At 43.0% G+C, this 18,827-nt stretch overlaps 1 protein-coding gene across 1 annotated transcript; it reads right to left on the bottom strand.

The window, feature by feature from the left end:
- Positions 1-2,329: 2,329 nt before the first annotated feature.
- LOC105911041 (protein Smaug homolog 2) lies at positions 2,330-17,413 on the bottom strand. Its single transcript, XM_012839816.3, has 14 exons — positions 16,803-17,413; positions 14,167-14,468; positions 13,558-13,735; positions 12,559-13,059; positions 10,575-10,817; positions 9,944-10,053; positions 9,489-9,575; positions 9,077-9,350; positions 8,650-8,735; positions 7,240-7,355; positions 6,627-6,825; positions 6,234-6,360; positions 5,761-5,844; positions 2,330-5,445 (listed from the first exon to the last, which is right to left on the bottom strand). The coding sequence occupies exons 2-14, from the start codon at positions 14,182-14,184 to the stop codon at positions 5,417-5,419; spliced, it is 2,052 nt and encodes a 683-aa protein (XP_012695270.1). The 5' UTR covers positions 14,185-14,468; positions 16,803-17,413; the 3' UTR covers positions 2,330-5,416.
- Positions 17,414-18,827: the final 1,414 nt, after the last annotated feature.

The raw sequence follows: 18,827 nt of genomic DNA, 5'->3' as shown, positions 1-18,827 counted from the left end.
ATTTACTGAATGTATACATTTTCTATGCTCATTACAGAATCTGCCTGTAGAACAGTGGATTGTTTTGTCATACATTGTCAAAATGAAACAATGACAAAAAAAACATCCAAGGCTTCGTTCACTTTGCAAAACATGAACAGTTTTAATATCAATCTGACTTCATCCATCATGTATGTAGCATGACAAAAATGGAAAACTGGAAAAGAAAGATAGTCAATGGCCAAGTCAACAAAGTAACATGTCCTTTTGCCGTCCCACTCCCAACTGACATTCAAAGCACTGCAGAGGACAGAATGATAACGACATTATCATTTGGAACATAAAACATAAACATTTCATTCCTATTCTCGACAACGCAAGTACAGTGGCCACGTGTCTTTACTCCAATGCTGTGTCTATGGTAGTTCACCAAAAACAAGAGATAAAAGAAAATGTCCATCGGTCTTGGCATAGAATAAAAAACCCTTTCCCTTTGAAAAGAAAGCAAGCAGACTGGCTGATGCATCACTCTTTTCTCCTGACACAACAATCACAGTAATGGTCTATCTGAGCCGCAGTGAGGACAGCCGACCTCATCTGCAGTATTCACTGGCCGGGTTCCTTGTCCGAGCCACAGAACAGAATCAGAGGCAGTCTCAGAAGCTGTTGAAGAGGAGTCCAAAATGGTTTCTCTTCCCTTCCTTCCTTCCTTTGTCTAGCAGCGCACCTTATGGATACATGTCTAATCGCAACTGTTTGCCTCTAGTGTCTCCCTAAATACTATGCATCTATTAAAAGTTTAGGGGAAGTATAACCTGCATCCAATCCCACTTTTGTTTAGGGCATATCATGTCTGGGGCTCAACCTTGACTATATTCCCCAAAACATCATTATATCATAGCCACTGTAGCTAGAGAGGAGACGGTTCAAACATTTCCTCTATCAGTTAGCTATGTGTTATCACAACACTTTGTTGGAATACACCCTGGTTCATTAGTCCATTTGTTCATTTGTGAATGCAACAGATTCCATTTGAGAGGAACTGAAATTGTATAAAAAAAAAAGAAAAGGCACCGCCTTGTTACTTTTTTTTGCCTCAATTCTTCACATTTGCATGCAACAACAAATACAAATAAATGAAGACTAGAAACATGGTGTCACCCTTCATTTACACAAAAAACAAATAACCCAAAAACTACAACAAGGGAAAAATAAATCATAGTTGATTTTACACACCCTTAATACACCTGCATTTCCGCATCACTCCGACCTCCCTGAACCCTTATCCACTTTGGTGAGGGCACAACTCTTAGAAACTCTTTGGAATGCTGAAATCTGCAGCTTCACGTCAGTATTGACCACTGTGTGACGCTCAGATTTCAAGATTTTTAGAGGTGATTTTGATACTGGATGACCAGATGTAAGAACCAACTAGAGACATTTCTTATTTATCTCTGCAAATAATGTAAGTTTTATTCATTTTTCATTAAAAAAAATACCAAAAACAGATTGACGGAAATAAAGATGGTAAATATGACTCAGGCAGGCAATAGCTCCTCTCTGAATTCTGAATGATCAACTGAAACATCCGTGTCTGAGCAGAGGAAGCTTCACACTGAACACTGCTGTTCAACTGGCAGTACACAGCCAAAGTGCTTGCATGCAGCTATGACGGAACATTCCAACAATAACATGAAAATTTAGTGGTGTGTGAGTGTGCTGAATAGGGTTTAATTAACAGGATCTGCGAGGTCCACTCAGCCAGTCCACAACTGTAACAAATAACTGAATAATCATAAATTTAGCTGTATAGGTTTGATATCTCCTCAATGGAGAGCTGTGACCTTCACACAAAGCTTTATCTCTTGAAAGACCCCCCCTCACCCAAATAAACTGCAAAAACAAATAATCAAAAAATATTTCAATTCCTAGATTTAACGATGTGAACCAATAGCTAGTCAAACATTTCAAAAGAGGAACCACACACCAAGCTCCCCACATAAACGCACATGCAAACAAACTCTTCACCGATTTATCTTCATATACTTGGTCCATGCTAAGGGGCTGGTCTTTGCAATGCACACTTGCTGCGCAAGTCTTTATCCCCACTTGAAAGCCATGAGGTGTTTGTGTTTATGTTTGTATCCAGAAGCACTGTGTCACATACACACTGCAGTGTGTTGTCCGTTGGGGGGGGTAGTGGAAGGGGAATAATGGCTGGAACGCTTTCTGTAGGGGTGATGTTACACTGGGAGTGGCGAGGATAAAAGTGACCCTTGTGTCCCTGAGTGAAATTCAAGCTAATGACTAATAGCAGTGGCAACAGCACTCATGCATGTGGCACATCAAATATTTTTTTCCTTTTTTTTATTGTTGTTGAATGTTGCTTGCTTCATTTAGCAGAAGTGGAATACCTGCTTTTGGGGAGGTGGGGGGTGTTCACAGTACACACGGTCTATGTGGAAATGAGGCTAAATTGCTATGCCACACATAGGCTGATGCTGGTGCTGAGGTGATACATGGCTAGTGATAAACTTAAACCTATAGTTGACAACCCTCTTTGGGTCATTTCTGCTAAGAATAATGCATACATTTTGCACACATATTTACAAATACATGCCATAGAAGTTGCTGCTCCCTGCAAACTCTTCTGTATTTGTTGTCCTTGGCTTGACCGCATATAGCCCTCTGGATTACATCTAAATGGACCAATTAGGATTAGCCCAACCACATTTTTACAATGTATACCTGAATCCTACTGTTCCTTACTATTGTAATCAATACTTTAAAACTCAGAGAGCAATGAACTTCTCAGCAGAGTGAAGGGATTAGGCCTTTTAAGTGCCCATACTGTCCATACATCAGTCAAAATGAAAAAGGGGGAAATTATTTATGTTGATCAATGTGATGAAAGATGGAAAGAGTAACCTGTAAATGAGACTCTGGACATGAAGCTGACTATTTGAACGGAAAATAAAGTGAATGGCCAAGAACTTTCTTTTTTTTCTTACTTAACCTGTGTCATTTACAGCTCATCAGCAGTTTTTGCAAATTTTGACAATGGACTCAAGTGACATCTCATAAAAGTAAAGTAGGAATTAAACTCTCCCTGGCCTGTAAATCCATACTCAAATAAGTGAGGTCTTCAAGTCAAACTAACTAAAATGACACATACTATACCCTTTAAATCTGCCAAATACGCACCAATCCATGAATATCCCCCGTCAGTCCAATATGTGTAATAAAATGGTTTGGTCGTTTTCAACAGGGTAATGAAATGGCATAAGGTATGTGTGAGTGAGTGTGTCCGTGTATATGTGTGTGTTTAACTCAAGGGGTATGAGACATTTTGAGTGAGAGGAGGACACATAGTAGAGGTGTAATGAACATGCATGTATGTGTTTTGGACCAATAAGAGAAGGCCTGCAGTCTTTCAACCATGATAACAGTTTGAAACCTTCTTCAAAACCTTTGAGGTTGTGAATGTAACATGTGAAACCCTGGTGTTTATTTCTGCTGGATGACAATCTGCATGATGAGACACACACACACACAAAGAACTTCCATGGAGGATGAACAAATGAGCGCAGATGAGGTGTGTTGGTAAATAACAAAGTTTTACTAGATAAACAGACCAGCCAAGGCCCTCTGAGGAAATATGGAAACCCTGTCTTTCTTTTTTTCTTCCCTGACAAAGGGGGAATGAAGGAGGGATCCAAAAGAAGGAAAAAAAAAACAAACAAAACAAAATAATAATAATAATAATAATAATAATAATTAAGACCAAATAAGTACTATACAAGCATCTCCACTCTTACATGTTCCAGTGAAATGGCTTGCTTAAGACTGCACCTGGATGTGTGGATGTGGAGAAATGAAAACATAAGCATTCAGGGCCACCTTCATATGACGTGATTCATCAAATCTCCTAAAACTGGCTTCTCTAGTGACTGGGAGAGGGGACTTGAATGAGGAGGAGGAGGAGGGACCTGGGGAAGGACCAGGGTAGGTGGGGGCTGGTAGGGGATAGGAGATGGGAAAAGAATTTGTGTTGCTTTTCTTTGCTTTATCTTTCTCAATTGAAACCAGGTTTAAAAGGAACAAGACAAAAAAAGGGGGGGGGGATGTGAACATGCTTTGATATTTCATTTCAAAACATCAAAATATGACGAGTCCAGCTCTGGAAAAAAAAAAAGAGGTACAAAAAACACAACAGTCACCCTGCCCTGTAACACAAAAACAAAAATCTCCCATACGTCCACACCTCTCTGTCCTCACCCTTTTATTGGGGGGGGGTCTTGCAGGCCAGTGTGACTCCCAGAAGCGTACAGTGCTCAAGTACCCCGTAAGACCTAGGATGATGGGAGGTCCACTTTGGCCAGCTTTAGGCAAGAGCTCAGGGCCAGCTTTTTGTGCTGAGTGCCCTTGGCTCTTGTGGAAGATTCCTCATCACTTGAGTTGAGCACTAAATACCGACTGCCACAGGTATTTGAAGTGAGCGTGGTTATAAATAGTGGGCCCCGATTGGTCCTGTTTGTGCCAAAGGCGGCCCTTAGAGTTACTTGTGTTGAGGGGTCGGGAAGCGAGGGGGTCAAAGGTCATTATTCATGTGTACGTTCAAGAGCTAACATAGGGTGCAGTGAGAGTGAGGGCATGGACTGGCATGCCTGGGATTCACCATGTTGATGGGGGGAGTGCCGTGAGTAATCTTGGGACTCGACTAGGGGCTCCCACTCTAATGTGTGTGTGTGGGGTGGGGCATATATATGTGTGAATGGATGTGGGTATGTGGGATTATGTATGCGATAATAATGTTCAAAATGTTCTTCTGTACTTGTGTGTGTGTGTAAACCATGCATGATGGTAGATTATGTGTGTGTGTGTGTGTGTGTGTGTGGGGGGATTGAGGGATTTGGGTGTGCATAAGGGGCAGTGTTGCAAAAGTGAACATCCTCCTGTTTTGCCCATTTAACAAGGAGGAAAAGAGAGGAGAAAAAAAACGAATGCAGGGCATAATCCCCCTTAAAACAGCACCAATCCCTCTTTTTCCTCCAGGGGGAGGGGGTGGGGGGCACATTGACCTTTTCTATCTGAAGGTCAGCAAAAGAAACTGATCTGATGCATTTACTAACTACTCCACCCAGAACCCCCTCTATCTCACACTCTCTCCTGTTATATAATAGTCATTTGTATTCCACTTATAATAAACTTAGTTAAGTATAATAAAGTAGAAAAATATCAGAGAACATATACACAGTTAGTTTGTTGTCATTTCTTGTAGTGAATCGTTTTCTTCCTTTTCTTTTTCCTTGCAACTTTTTTTTTAAGCATATACATATGTGCTGGACCACTCATGATTCAGGTACAAAGTGTAGCTGTTGCTGTTTTTTTTTTTTTTTCTTGCTTTGTCGGTTTCTTTTCACTTGCTTTTAGGTTTTCATATTGTTGACGTTCTGTCCATTCCATCTGTGGACAGAAAAAGGGAGAATGAATCAATGAGGATATTCAGAGCACAGTAAAAAGAAATCTGTAAGCTAATAGAAGCTCTAATTTTTCTTTTATACATGACAAATAAACTGATTGCATAGTTCCCTCCCTGTCTGTATATTTGTATGCACCTGTGCAATGGTATCTATGAATCAAGTGATTTGGGTGAACTCAACCTCTAAGTCTTAAGAGAGTGTGTGTGTGTGTGTGTGTGTGTGTGTGTGTGTGTGTGTGTGTGTGTGTGTGTGTGTGTGTGCATGCACGTGTGAACATGTGGTATTCAGGCAGCCTCACCCCCTAAGGCGTGCTCCGTCATACTGAGGCAAAGGGACTCCAGCGTGGGGTTGATCTCCAGGTCTGTGCCCGGCACTTGGCATTCTGGAAAAGGAGGCAGGAGAGGAAGTGAGAAGAAGCAGTATATAACAACGCTGGGGAAAGGTGCGACTCGATGGCAGTATTGAAAATCACTTCATCGTAACAACAATGCCCTCAACCTTTTCCCCAGTAATATAAGAACTCCCATGGCTAGATTGTAACACTTCTATGACATGCCCTGAATTCAGAGCTGATATTTGTTGCAGACAATCTTGAGCATGCACCCTCCACACTATTCTTCATGCATAACTAATACTGGCTATTTGATTGGTGGCAAAGGTGAGATGAGTTGCTCACTGCTGTGAAGGACTTTGCATTATCTAGAAAAGTTCTGTAACCACCGATTCACCCATCCACTCATCCCTCTCTCCCTCCGTCCCCAGTGGTGTTACCTTGCTGCTGAAAGAGGAGCATGGTCTGTGGGGAGGTGTGCACAGGCAGCGAGTGGGTCCTCTGCACAGAGCTGCGGCTCTGGCTGGGCATGCTGTTACTGCCTCCCGGGTTGGCAAACCACAGATTCTGGAAAAGGAGAGCAACAGTTACTGGAGTGCACCGGACAGGCCTAAGGAAGGCCTAAGAAGGTCCCAAGATATTCACAGTCTCCCTCAGTTCATATTGTTGTTCAGTTGAGAGTACTGCTTATCTGTCTTTTGCATATTTTATAATGAACATACAAAAACCCATTCTGTCCTGTCATTAGTGTGCCATTTCCTTTTGTGTATTTCAGTAAGCATCATCACATGAACCCGTCCTCTTCTCCTGAGTGTCTGTGTGTGTTAGCCCACCTGTCTGCCCTGGCCAGGTAGTGCAGGGTTGGTGAGGGTGTGTCGGGGCGAGGCGCTGCCCATGCCCCCTGGACTCATGAGGCCGATGCGCCCCGGCGGCATCCCCCGCGGGGGCATCTGGAACTGCCTCTGCCCCCGCCGGCCCAACGCCCCACTCACAGAGCCAGCTGTGGGGAGGGAGTTAGAGCCGTACGCCCAGCTGCACCAGAGAGATTGGGAGAGACATTATGGACAAGGGCAACATACCAGCTTATCATGCTTTTCTACATCTGAGAGCATACAGAGGGGAGATACAGGTGATATGATGTATAAAAAAAGTGTAACAGAGATAAGAGAACAGAGGAAAGGCAGAATGGTTACAGAGAGGGAGAGAGAGAGGGAGAGCTGACAGAAAAAAGTGTGATAAATAAAGATAGAACAGAATAGAAATCACACATTTAAACAGAAAAACAGATGATGAGATAAAACAGAGAACTTGACCAGAAATGCATATGACTGGGGAGGGTGTGTGTGTGTGTGTGTGTGTGTGTGTGTGTGTGTGTGTGTGTGTGTGTGTGTGTGTATGTGTGTGTGTGGCTGTGTGTGTGAGTGTGTGTGAGGAGGTCTCTCTCACCCTTTCTGGCGGTACATGGGCATGTCCAACATGGCTTTCCTGGGGAAAAGGCGCAGCAGCTTCAGCATCTGCTGCTTCCAGGAGGCCAGCCTCTTCTTCTGCGTCTCTGTGAAAGCCTGCAGGGGGCACACCACAGATGCAGGTTAGTTCTGTACTCACATCACAGCTGTCATCAGGAAACCCTAGCACCTACACTAGGGAGTTTCATCATCCAAAGCATTTCAGCTCTCTTTAAATAATAATAGAATAAAATAGAATGCATTTATAGTCATTTCTAGAGAACAAAATTTACATATACAGTATATATAAAAAAACACACAAAGATGACATATACACAACTACATAGAAAACGTGTTTTTTAAGAGTGCAAGTGAAGCAGTGTATTAAGTAAGGGATGATGGACGATGCTGAGTTCGGGTAGCAGAAAATAAAACACGTTTGTGGTGGAACACGTACGTGAGGTGGCCATGAAGCGCATTATCCCGCTTATTCCACGGTTTACCACACTTGCATGATGTTCATTTTCAGACATAATTTCCACTTTTTGATCGCTACAACTGAGTTTTTTCTTAAAGTAGCATAACAGGACAATTGCTGATCGCTAACGATATGCTAGCGGCTAAAACTAACGAAATCTCTTGAAATGTGCTGACTTTGACATTATGACAAACTAGTTAGTCAACAACTGTCCTAACACAGTCAAACATCAAGCAAGTGCAACACAAGACAAAGCAAGAACGGCAAATAAGCTACTTACTAGTTCGGTAGACAGTAGAAACCGGGCGGCTCCAGGCAAATCTACATTTAGCAGTAATATGCCTATGGACCCTGGTATGGCAATGGCACGGAGGCGATTCTCCATATTAAAAGTCATTGTAGCGCCCCAATTTTTTAAGCTGTTATTTTAAGGTAAAACTGCTTATCCTAATCCTGATGTACAATTACTGCATAATGCCACTTTAATTTACAGGACAAACCGCTATTACTATATATATGGTTGCTATGGCCAAAGCCCATTCATTAGTTCCATACCTCTCGTTGCCAAGCTAGAATATCCCAGCATTCTGTTGAGCCTTAGCTTTGTAAAATCACTATGGTCCTGAGACCAGATGTAGGGTAACGGTACTAAAAGCTATTTCAGACATTTATAACATGTTGCTACTCTCTGTTCTTCAATCGCTCCACTGATTTGTGTAACTCACAACAGTTCATTTAAACTTCACAATGAACTTGGTGAATTGATATGCAAGTGTAATCAAAAACCTGGCATAACTTCATACGTGTGCAAATATCCTATAATACAAAAGTTAATTGATGTTCTAAAGAGCGTGTCACAATAGGAGATTCAAACAAGCTGTGGTAGAATATAAAAATAATCCAGGCTATGAAGTCCACAGACAGGTTCCTCACCTCGTGTGCCAAGCACTTCTCAATTAGCTGAAGGTAACAGCTGATGTTCTCCTCGTCCGGTCTAGACACCAGCAGCTGCGTGCACACTGACACACAACAAACACAAACACCTCTGTTACAACTCGAGCACACACTTGCTGAAGGGAAGGTTTCTCTTTAGCAATCCCAAAACAAATCAGAAACGCCATGCCTTTCACTGTTAAATGATCTTAAGTCGTAATTTTTTCTTTCTTTTAAACAACGACACAAGACATACATTAAGATTAAGAAATTATGCTGGATAACTAGTCCTGATGTAGAGATGAATTAATGGAATAAGTTATCAAGACTCAAAACACAGTGAAGTGCCCATCCTGAGTCAGAGAGTCAACAGGAATACTATGTAACTAGTACATACTATTATGTATGTGTCTGTTGCGGGACTGACCTTTGCCCATAACGCGGGTGAACTGGCCTGCGATGTCTCCGTCTCCGATGGGCGCGATGGAGGACTCGCTGTCGCAAGTGGAGGGGCTGTTGGACTGGAAGCTCTCCGCTGGCCCCTCCTTCTCTTCCGCACCCTTGAGTGCCTTGTCTAGGAGTGTGGCCCCGGGCTCGGCCTCCCGGTGGATGCTGGCTGGGGCGTACTCTTTGATGGGCGTGATGATGATCTGCTGCAACTCCTGTAGTGCGTTCCGCACGTTTCCTCCCTCCAGGATGTCCTGGAAAAGACGGCAATATTATATATATATAATATAAGAAATTACATTTAACATAATGCAGACATTCAAGTCCCAACATATAAAAGTACTTAAAACCCATATTATGACTGAGGTATGATATATCTGTTAAAATGTCACCTTTTCTAAAGATTTCAGGACACTTTGCCTCTCGCGAAGCTTCTGGATGCTCAGGGCAATTTTGTGCCGTGCTCCTTTGGTCACGTTCTATGGGAACACACACAAACATGCCACACCATCTTAGTACAGGTGCTTAATATATTACTTGCATGGTTTTCCATACCAAAAAATGCATAAACAACCATTTAATTAATAAGTATCCACACACAAACACCTCATAAAAAAGCGTGTTAAAAGACCATGTATAATTTCTGTGCATTTAGTATATTCAACAAACTTTCAACAAAGATGCGTACTTAACAGGTTCCACAGCAGTATTAAGAATTTAAAGACATATTCTGAAAAATGGCCATAGGCCTCAGTTCGTTATTTTTCTGCACTACTAAAGCCACACATTGTGTGTGCGTGCGTGCATGCGTGTACACATGCATGTATGTATGAGCGCTCCTGTTCACCTGAGACTCCAGATGGTGCTCGGAGAGGGTCATCATCTCATCGTAGGTTATCTGGGAGAAAAGTGAGGCGTACTTGTGCAGCCGAAGGCTCTTCAGCCACATGGGCACATCTGTGGGAGAAGCAACAGCCCCCGAATGAAGCATACTGGATTTTGTGTGTGTGTGTGTGTGTGTGTGTGTGTGTGTGTGTATCTATATCCTTGCTATATCTGTTACATAAGTGGTTGGGCAAGGACCTAAACATTGTGAAGTAAAGCCTATGAGGACCCTGTTAGCCGTACTACTGAAGTATCCTGCATCAGAGAAAATTTAAAGCAATAGTATATTATTTTTGCTGTTTTCAAGGTACTTTTGTTTAATCTAAAAACATCCCCAAAGGCCAAGGCTATTCCCTATGTAGTTTGATGCTGAAGGTCAGAAACCTGAGCAGCTTTTATAGCAAGACTTTGCCAAATATAATGACTACATTCATAAACGGAGCAACCTTGCTAGCGTTTATTGGTGCCAGCTGTACTGTTAGCACTGTAGCAAGTGAAATCGCTAGTTTTAGACCAAAACACAGATCATAGACTTCACAGTATTAAACAGTAAGTCTCCAACTTCACACAGAATCACGTGCACGACCCCAGACCTTTCATGCCACTGCCATCCTCCTGGAAGGTGTTGCGCGCGGAGCCCTGCTCCTCGGTCTGCTCGCTGCCGGAGGAGGCCACGCTGCTCTGGGGGGAGAGCGGTGCGTGGTCGGGGCCCGCCGGGGCCTGCCGGCTCCCCTGCTGCTGCAGCTCATCCGAGGGGCTCAGCCACTCAGAGCCGCAGGCCGGGATCAGGGACATAGACCGCTTCAGCGGGCTTGGCTGCATCTGTACTGACATGCCTGCAGAACCAGAACCAGAAGAACCACAACAAACTGTGTGAGCAGCAGAGCACCTGCTTTTCAGTTTTAAATGGTTTTTTTTCAGGGGACTTGTTATTTTGAGGTGCCCACTGTGCATTGGCATAGCCTGAATGGGTAGATCTGTGTCAATTCTTGTTCTTTGCGTTTTATTATTTATGTCAGTTATTTGTTTTTGTTATATGAGCTTGTTACACATGTTTCATACATTAATGAGTTGATCACTGATACATGAGAATGCATGAAATCATGTTAAAGTCTCAGGCCCTGATGGTATAGTTACCATAGGCGGAGATCCCGGGGGGGACGGGGGGGACGTAAAGTTGTCCCCCCCAACAATCATTGAAAACTAAAAAAATATATATATTTTTAGATTTTTTTTTTAAAATAAAAATACGACGACACAAGCGGTGCTAATTATAGACGTAAAAAAAATGTGTTTTTAAGTGTTGAAAAATCATGTTCCCCCTATTCCTCAAAGTGGTTTGGTTCACATGCTGTTTCCAACGGGCAGGGCTACCGGCAGCTCCGTGTTTCAGTTAATCAGCCCAGTAGCCTACACGGTCAGATTGTCAGACTGTTTCCTCCTCTGTCCCCTGTCGCTGCCGCTATGATACATGATATGTAAAGAGATTTATCTCATTCTCGAACGCAGTAAGAACATGTAAAGAAGAAGTTTTTTTCTAAACTCCATTTACGAAGTTCCAATCGATATGCACAAGTATACATAAGCTTATTCATGGATTGGCATGACAACGTGAACGTTTGCCGATAACACACGCATGCCGGTAATTAACACAGTTAAGATAGCTAGCTAAGTCTAGGACAATGTCCTGTCAGGGCAGGTTCATGCTAGTTAATAAACGTAGGTCTACATCTCAGTGCCTCTCCAGATTTGTTAAATTATCTGAAGTTAAATTAATGTCGTCTTTTTCTGCGGTCCATGAACTATGCTGGTATAGTAATATGGAGTGACAGTGGTGTAGGAGGTAGAGAAGTCGTATTGTAATCAAAAGGTTGAAAGTTCGATTCCCTCTTGAGCTGTTTTATAACTTATTTTGAGCATCAAGTTCTCTTGAACTTTGGACATTATTTGTCTGTGAATAGATATTTCGTGTTAGTACATTTAATGCTGTTTAGATCATTCTAAAATGACTTCGAATTTCTGTTTGTAAATGTGATAAGAGAATTCGGTATTTAGCAGTTTATGCTAGCTCTCGTGAAAGCAATTTTTTCATGTCCCCCCCCCCCCGGAATTACACCCTGAAATTTGACAATGTATTGTCCCCCCCACAATGAAATGGGATCTCCACCCCTGATAGTTACACGTGAAAGGCCAGCCTTTGGCCCAAAATGACTACTCTAATGAACTACTTCATTGCAAGTGTGTGCACCTGAGGCACAAGCTAGTTCTCATAAAATGGTTTGGACCAATGACTGTAAAAAAACATGGTCAGTGTATGCTCTGTCAAAAGTGAAGCCACCAGAAGGAACTGAAAAATGGCAGAGATTTAACCAAATATGGTCCGTTTTGGGCAGACCTGGCTGGTTTTCTGTTTACTATGCTTGCTCTGGATCCAATAAACACTTGCTACGCAGACTTTGGCTGCAATTGACCAATATGGCTTCATTTCTTGATAACGTAAGTGCATGACTTTTTTAACAATTATTGGTTTGGACCAACGGCTAAGACAACGGTTTCTCTCCCTAGCGCCCCACTGACCTGCGTTGCCACAGTTGATGGGCGACGGAAGACCCCCGGGGCCGTGGAAAGGCAGGTGCCCATTCTGGCCGGCTGGCGAGCTGCACGAGGACGAGGGGGGCGCCTGCTGCTCGTGCCAGGCATGGGCCGCCTCCTGCACCTCGGGCGGGCACGCCCACTCGTCCGAACCCTGCCTCAGGTGCTGGTAGTGGTGCCCACCCTGCTGTGACGGCGGTGGCGGCGGCGGGCGAGCCGAAAGGTGCTCCTCAAGGTGGTTGAGCCACATGGCCAGCGAGGTGCGGTCATCGAGCGTGGTGGCCGGGTGAATGAGAGCGTAGGACAGCAGCTGCCGGCTCTCCTCCACAAACAGGCTGCTCTCGATGGTGTGGCTCAGCACTTTCTGTAGCAGCTTCATGTACTCGCACTTGGCCTCGCTGTTGCGTGGCTGCAGCAGCGGCAGGTGCGAGAGCAGCAGCGACACGGCCTTCTCCTTGGGCTCCTGCTGCCACTGGCTCACGATGGCTGCAGGACGACACAATACATGTCATATTAATGCACCGTGGTTTATTAAAGCCCCCAGTTGAGTCTGTTTCCTCTGCAGAAAAATGCACTGCGTGTTAAGAATGTGTTTCCTAAATGCTGAGAATGCAAACCACATTCCTAAAAATAAATGTATATATTCGCATTTCTTTGAGAGAGAGCGCGAGAGAGAAAGAGCCACAGAGAGATAGACAGACACTCACACACACAGCTCAGATTTCTCCTGAGTGGTGAACAAAGACAAATATGCTCACAAACAATTGTAGAGATCAGTTAGTTTAAACAAAAACAACTCTACAGTTGTACTGAAAGTAATTCATACATTATCTTCAAAACGTACTACAATGGCTTAATTGTCTGTGTCTGTGTCTGTGTCTGTGTCTGTGTCTGTGTCTGTGTCTGTGTCTGTGTCTGTGTCTGTGTCTGTGTCTGTGTCTGTGTCTGTGTCTGTGTCTGTGTCTGTGTCTGTGTCTGTGGTACCTGCGTTGTTGGCCTCAGCCTCCAGCACATGGATTTCGGTGCAGTCGGCCAGCCAATGCTCCAGGCAGATGTGTAGGAAGCGGGCCTGGGTGCGCGAGACACGTTTCAACAGCGACAACAGTGCCACTGTCTGCTCGCACTCATTCCACGCCTTGAACCAGTCCGTCAGGATGCCCACCTGCACCACAGAGCAGTCACCATTGGCACTCAATGGCACCACAAAACCTGACCTTTTACTACAATATCTACTACACTATATCAACTCAGGAAGTGACAGAGAGCTCTTTGCGGTTGGTGTTAACATATGCTGAATTCTGGAGCACACAATTCAGGCCTATGTCCATTGTGGATGTCTACCATATATAATTTACATCTCTATATGTATCCCTATCATTGTAGTCACTGTATTGCGCCCACTGCACTCTTTTTTTTCACTGCACATTTTCAGCTGTGGGACAACAGCAGTGCATAGTCGTCTCAAAAACAGCCTAAACAAAGGGTTGACCAATTTTCTTTCCGAAGTGGCACTCTGAAATGACCTGAAGCTAAGCTCTGCATTATAGTACACCTGGTGTATAAACCCTCCAAATTTTCCCTCATGGCACTCACCTGGTCACGGAACATCATGACTGGTCCCTCTTTCGGGAACAGGACGTTGCTGAAGGGTGGAGAGCAATACTGCTAGTGTGGGGAGGGCTTTGAGAGGGGAGGATTTGGTGTGGGGGGGGAGATGGGGGAAGGAGAGGGGGGTGAGGGGAGAGAGTCTGTTTCAGTCAGGCGCAGGGGTCTGTTGGCGACCCTCCTCTGGGGTTCGTCTGTCTCTGGAGCTCTTGTTTTTTGGGGGGGAGAGGGGTCCTCTCTGGGCAACTGGAGATGCCCCTCACATGGTTCAGGCTGGAGCGAGGGACCAGCTGGAGGGGAGGGAGACAGACAGAGTTAGAGGGTCCTTGGTCCTTGGAGCTGTGGGGGGGGGGGGGGGGCAGAGTGTCTCTAGAAGTCAACTTGAAATTCCCTTTCACAATACAAGCCTTATGTACAAAGACCCCTAAGAAAAATACGGCCGTGGGTTTAAAAAGGTAACATTTACTATGCTATATCCTATAGCATCCTATATCCAAATAAGATTAATTATCATTGTGTCATCGTCAGCTGATGAATAGAACTACACTTCAAGTAAACAGTATTTACACACAATTGGCCAATAGGTGTTCTACCTGAGACAATTTGGACAAGATGCTGCGATTAAAACAAAATTTACTGATGGTTGCATCATTAAAGAAGCACCAGGGCTGCGGCAAGTGGTATGGAGGGCACTGTGCTGAGAGACATCTCTTTTATTCAGGTCAGCTTATCATAATGCTGTGCTCAGATAATCAGCTTCATCCCGCTACGAATGCAGAGCGCCTTACTGCAAACACCAGCACTTTACACCTATTAAGATTACACCAGAAAGGTGTAGGCTACTGGTTTGCCTCACTTTCCCCATAGCACCTGATGAAACTTTGTAGCAACCGTATTGGTGAATGCACACCAAATCCCTCTGACTATATGGAGCACGTATTGTGTGCAAGGCAGACCAAAATTGCTGCTATAGGTATCCACCCGAGGAAAATAAGCCCTCTGCGATTCAGCTAAAGTGACAGCTCATATGATGTGGTTTTAAAAAGATTATTTGTTCCAAACCACACAACAGACAATGAACAAAAAAAGAGCGACTGTGTCAAAGCCATCCCAGATCAACTCAAGCCACTGAACGTGACATTTCTGTGGAATCTCTACCACATATACAATTATGGAAGACACCAGATTCTGATATATGAGGGTCAATAAGAAAGCAGATGATTATCATGTCGAGCTGGACATTTACCCTGCCACTCTCAAGAGACATGCACTTCTGCAGCAAGCCATCATCTACCAAGCATCTTGCACACGTACAAACACTCACTTGGAACATTCACTTCAAAACTGCAAATGGGACAAATTGAGCAACAGACACTATGAGAAATTATGTTAAGAACCTGTGAATAAATGATCCAAAAGATTTAAAGTCTAAGCGAGCTTCTTGTTTATAGGATTAGAAAACCCTATTTATAATAAAAAATTCGTTGTAACTTTAAAACTGAACGGTAATAAATGGATCGTCCTGCTGTCAACGGGTACCGTTAACAGATAAGATTGGCTAAATACCTGGGTATTAAGCAACTAAACGCCCATCTCGTCGCATCAATAAAGCACTCCGGATGTGGCACGCTATAATGACAATATAAAAGGTGTTCTATATCGTAGAAAACAGCAGATTTATCAGCAAGACATAACAATGAACCTGATGATAGGAGTGTAATGTTAATGAACTAACTAACGTTACATCCTCATCTGGTTGCACACTGTGACTAGCTAGCTGACCAAGTTAGCCAGTTATAGCCAGCTAGCTAGCCAAATGTCTGGAGAGTTTTGGAACACAATAAGCTCTTTATAAAATAATTTCAACCTACACCAAGAATAAAAGAAGCATACTTAATATTACTGTCGGTATTTTTCGTAACATTAATCGTTGATCAAAACAAGCAGGTCAACAAGCTTGGTTGTAGACAGGCAGTCGGCGTCGCTAGCCGGTTTGTGCCACGAAAGCTTGCGGGCTCAGTTAGCTCGCTAAAGTTAGCCGTCAGTTGAAGACTAGACAGAAGAGAAAAATACCACCGTACATTCAAGACAGCGACTGTGGGCATTAGAAGGCTTATTTTATAGAAATAAATACAGTAACTTTGTTGTCGTTATTGTTTGATTAATGGCTACCACAACACAATAGTAAACACCGGTCTCTGATTTGCATACAAATGATGAATAGCTAGTCAAGGTAGACAATGTTTGCTTGCTAGCTAAACTTAACCTACTTAGCTAGCCAGCTCATTAAACAAATACCACTATCGCCGGATTGCTAATGATTACTTTCGTAACTTGAAAATACCCATAAATGACGATATGACCATTGCCGATTAACAAGTAGCTGCTTGTATACCATATAATTAGTAACTGCTATGATAGGTGGTTAAGCTATACCTTAAAAACAACAACGTTGCTAGGTCTAGCATTTGTTGTGACAATCCAGACATATCGCCAGCTGTTACCCAGTAAATGCAATGATGCGTGCGAAATATGCATAGACATTAGTTAAAGGACCAACGTTAACTAGCATGTTAAGTTATATTGCATTGAGGAGTGCGATGATATTTAAATGCAAAACAAACCTGGGGTGACGTCGGGGCTCACCGATCCAGGCTGCTGTGCCTACCTTCGGTCTACCGGGAGGCTCTTGTCACCAAGCTAGTCCACCCTTTCCTAGCTAACTTGCTAGGCCTTTAATTAGATTCTTGCCCCTTGCCTTTCCCAGTGGTGGATGAAAACGATTCAGGATTCGTATTGTTTTTCGCTAGCGATGCTGCTGGTGGTATGCTAGAGATTTCCTTTCCAAACAAGGGTTCGATGATCTTCATGAAACGTTGCTTCCCCTTCGCGTATAAGTGATCAAATCCGGCACACACTTGTATTTCTGTTTAGTTCTACCGACATTTTTCACGTTTAAAAAACATATAGCTCGAGTTAGCTGGCTACTGCTAGCTAACGGATACTAGCTAGCAAAATAGCTAACGTTACACCTCGCTTCCTTCACCAAGGGATAAATAAGCGAAGGAGAAGATTATGAGAAAAAATGTGCTTGTATATAACGTTAAGAATATAATCCGAAGACGAAAAGTATAGTAACATAAAAATGCTAGTGGAATATAACGTTTATTTGAGCATAAAAAAATATACAGAATCTACAAAATCTACTCCGCTTGGAACATGACGTTATACGTTGAGTGACGCAAACACGTTAGGGAGGAGCCAGAAATGACCAACACACACACACTCACAAACACACTATCACACGCACACACACATTCTATGACAGTTCTAGGTTTTGATCATCTCCGGTGGGTCGCCGCTAAGGGTTAGGGTTAGAAAAGAAACAAGATAGTCCTGGGCGGGCTAATTGAGCTCGAATATCGGGTGGGATGTTGGCACCAACCACCAAGATAATTTCCTCTATGTGTAAATATACTTGGCCATTAAACGAATTCTGATTCTGATGAGCTTGTGGAAATGATGACTTGGAGACAAAGGCCATCTATTGATGAACTTGGGAGACGTCTGCATGCTCCTCCGTCATTTGCGGTAATGGTAATATTAAAGTAATATCACTCAAAATGGATTGAGATGCAAGCATCCACATAACATCCCAGTCAGACAATTTCACATGATAAGCCTTTGCCCTCAGAAGCTCTTTTGTCCGCATTGGTTGTTTATAGAAGTAGGCTAATTAATTTGTATTAGGAAATAAGAGAATGTGGATACAAATAAAGCGTATTATTATTATTGGCAGTATTTGTTTTTAAAGTAATTCTTTTTTTTAAATTGATAATTATTATTCCGATATAATTAACCATTACACCATACACCATATTATACAATAATATCACAGAGTTTTAGATGCCTATTTTAATGATTTGGCATTTGTATATTTTATGAAAAGAAGTGCTTCTCCAACAACCTTGCATGGAAAGAAAGAAAACAAATATAATAATACAATACTATTAAATCTGTTCATATTGCTCAGAAATAATTACACTGTTGAGCAGGTTTACCCAGGATAAGGATGTCTTTTACTAACAAATACCACATTTGACGTTTCAGGGTGGTACTTTCTCACACCTTTGCAATCCTCCCACCTTTTCAGATCTCACCTTCGATGACAATAGTTTACTGGAAATTTCTATTGCTGATTTGTAGAATTATGATAAATGTTAGACATCTCATACATTGAATTAGCTTAACTGATGGTCAGATATGCCATACATGCATAGTTTCAGTTGGTATCTTTGCATTGGTAGTCCAGTCTTTTTGTGCTCCAGTAATTTGTTGTCCCACTATAAAGTGGTGTCATTATGGATGCACATTACATTTCAGCCACGACTTGCGAAATTATCATGAGAGCCTGTCATTTTTTATAGGCTCTGCAAACATCAGTCAGTTACTCTAAAGACGCACACGCACACACACACACACACACACACACACACACACACACACACACACACACACACACACACACACACACACACACAGAAGCATGCACACACACTTTGTATGCACACACAAAAATACCCATACATAGACACTCACATACACATGACTGTAAGCCTTTCAGCAAGTCAAGACAACTCCTGTCAAAT

The sequence above is a fragment of the Clupea harengus genome, chromosome 9 (genome assembly GCF_900700415.2).
Source record: "Clupea harengus chromosome 9, Ch_v2.0.2, whole genome shotgun sequence".
Taxonomy (NCBI): Eukaryota; Metazoa; Chordata; class Actinopteri; order Clupeiformes; family Clupeidae; genus Clupea; species Clupea harengus.
Note: the sequence above shows the minus strand (reverse complement) of the source record. Positions and strands in the feature narration are given on the sequence as shown.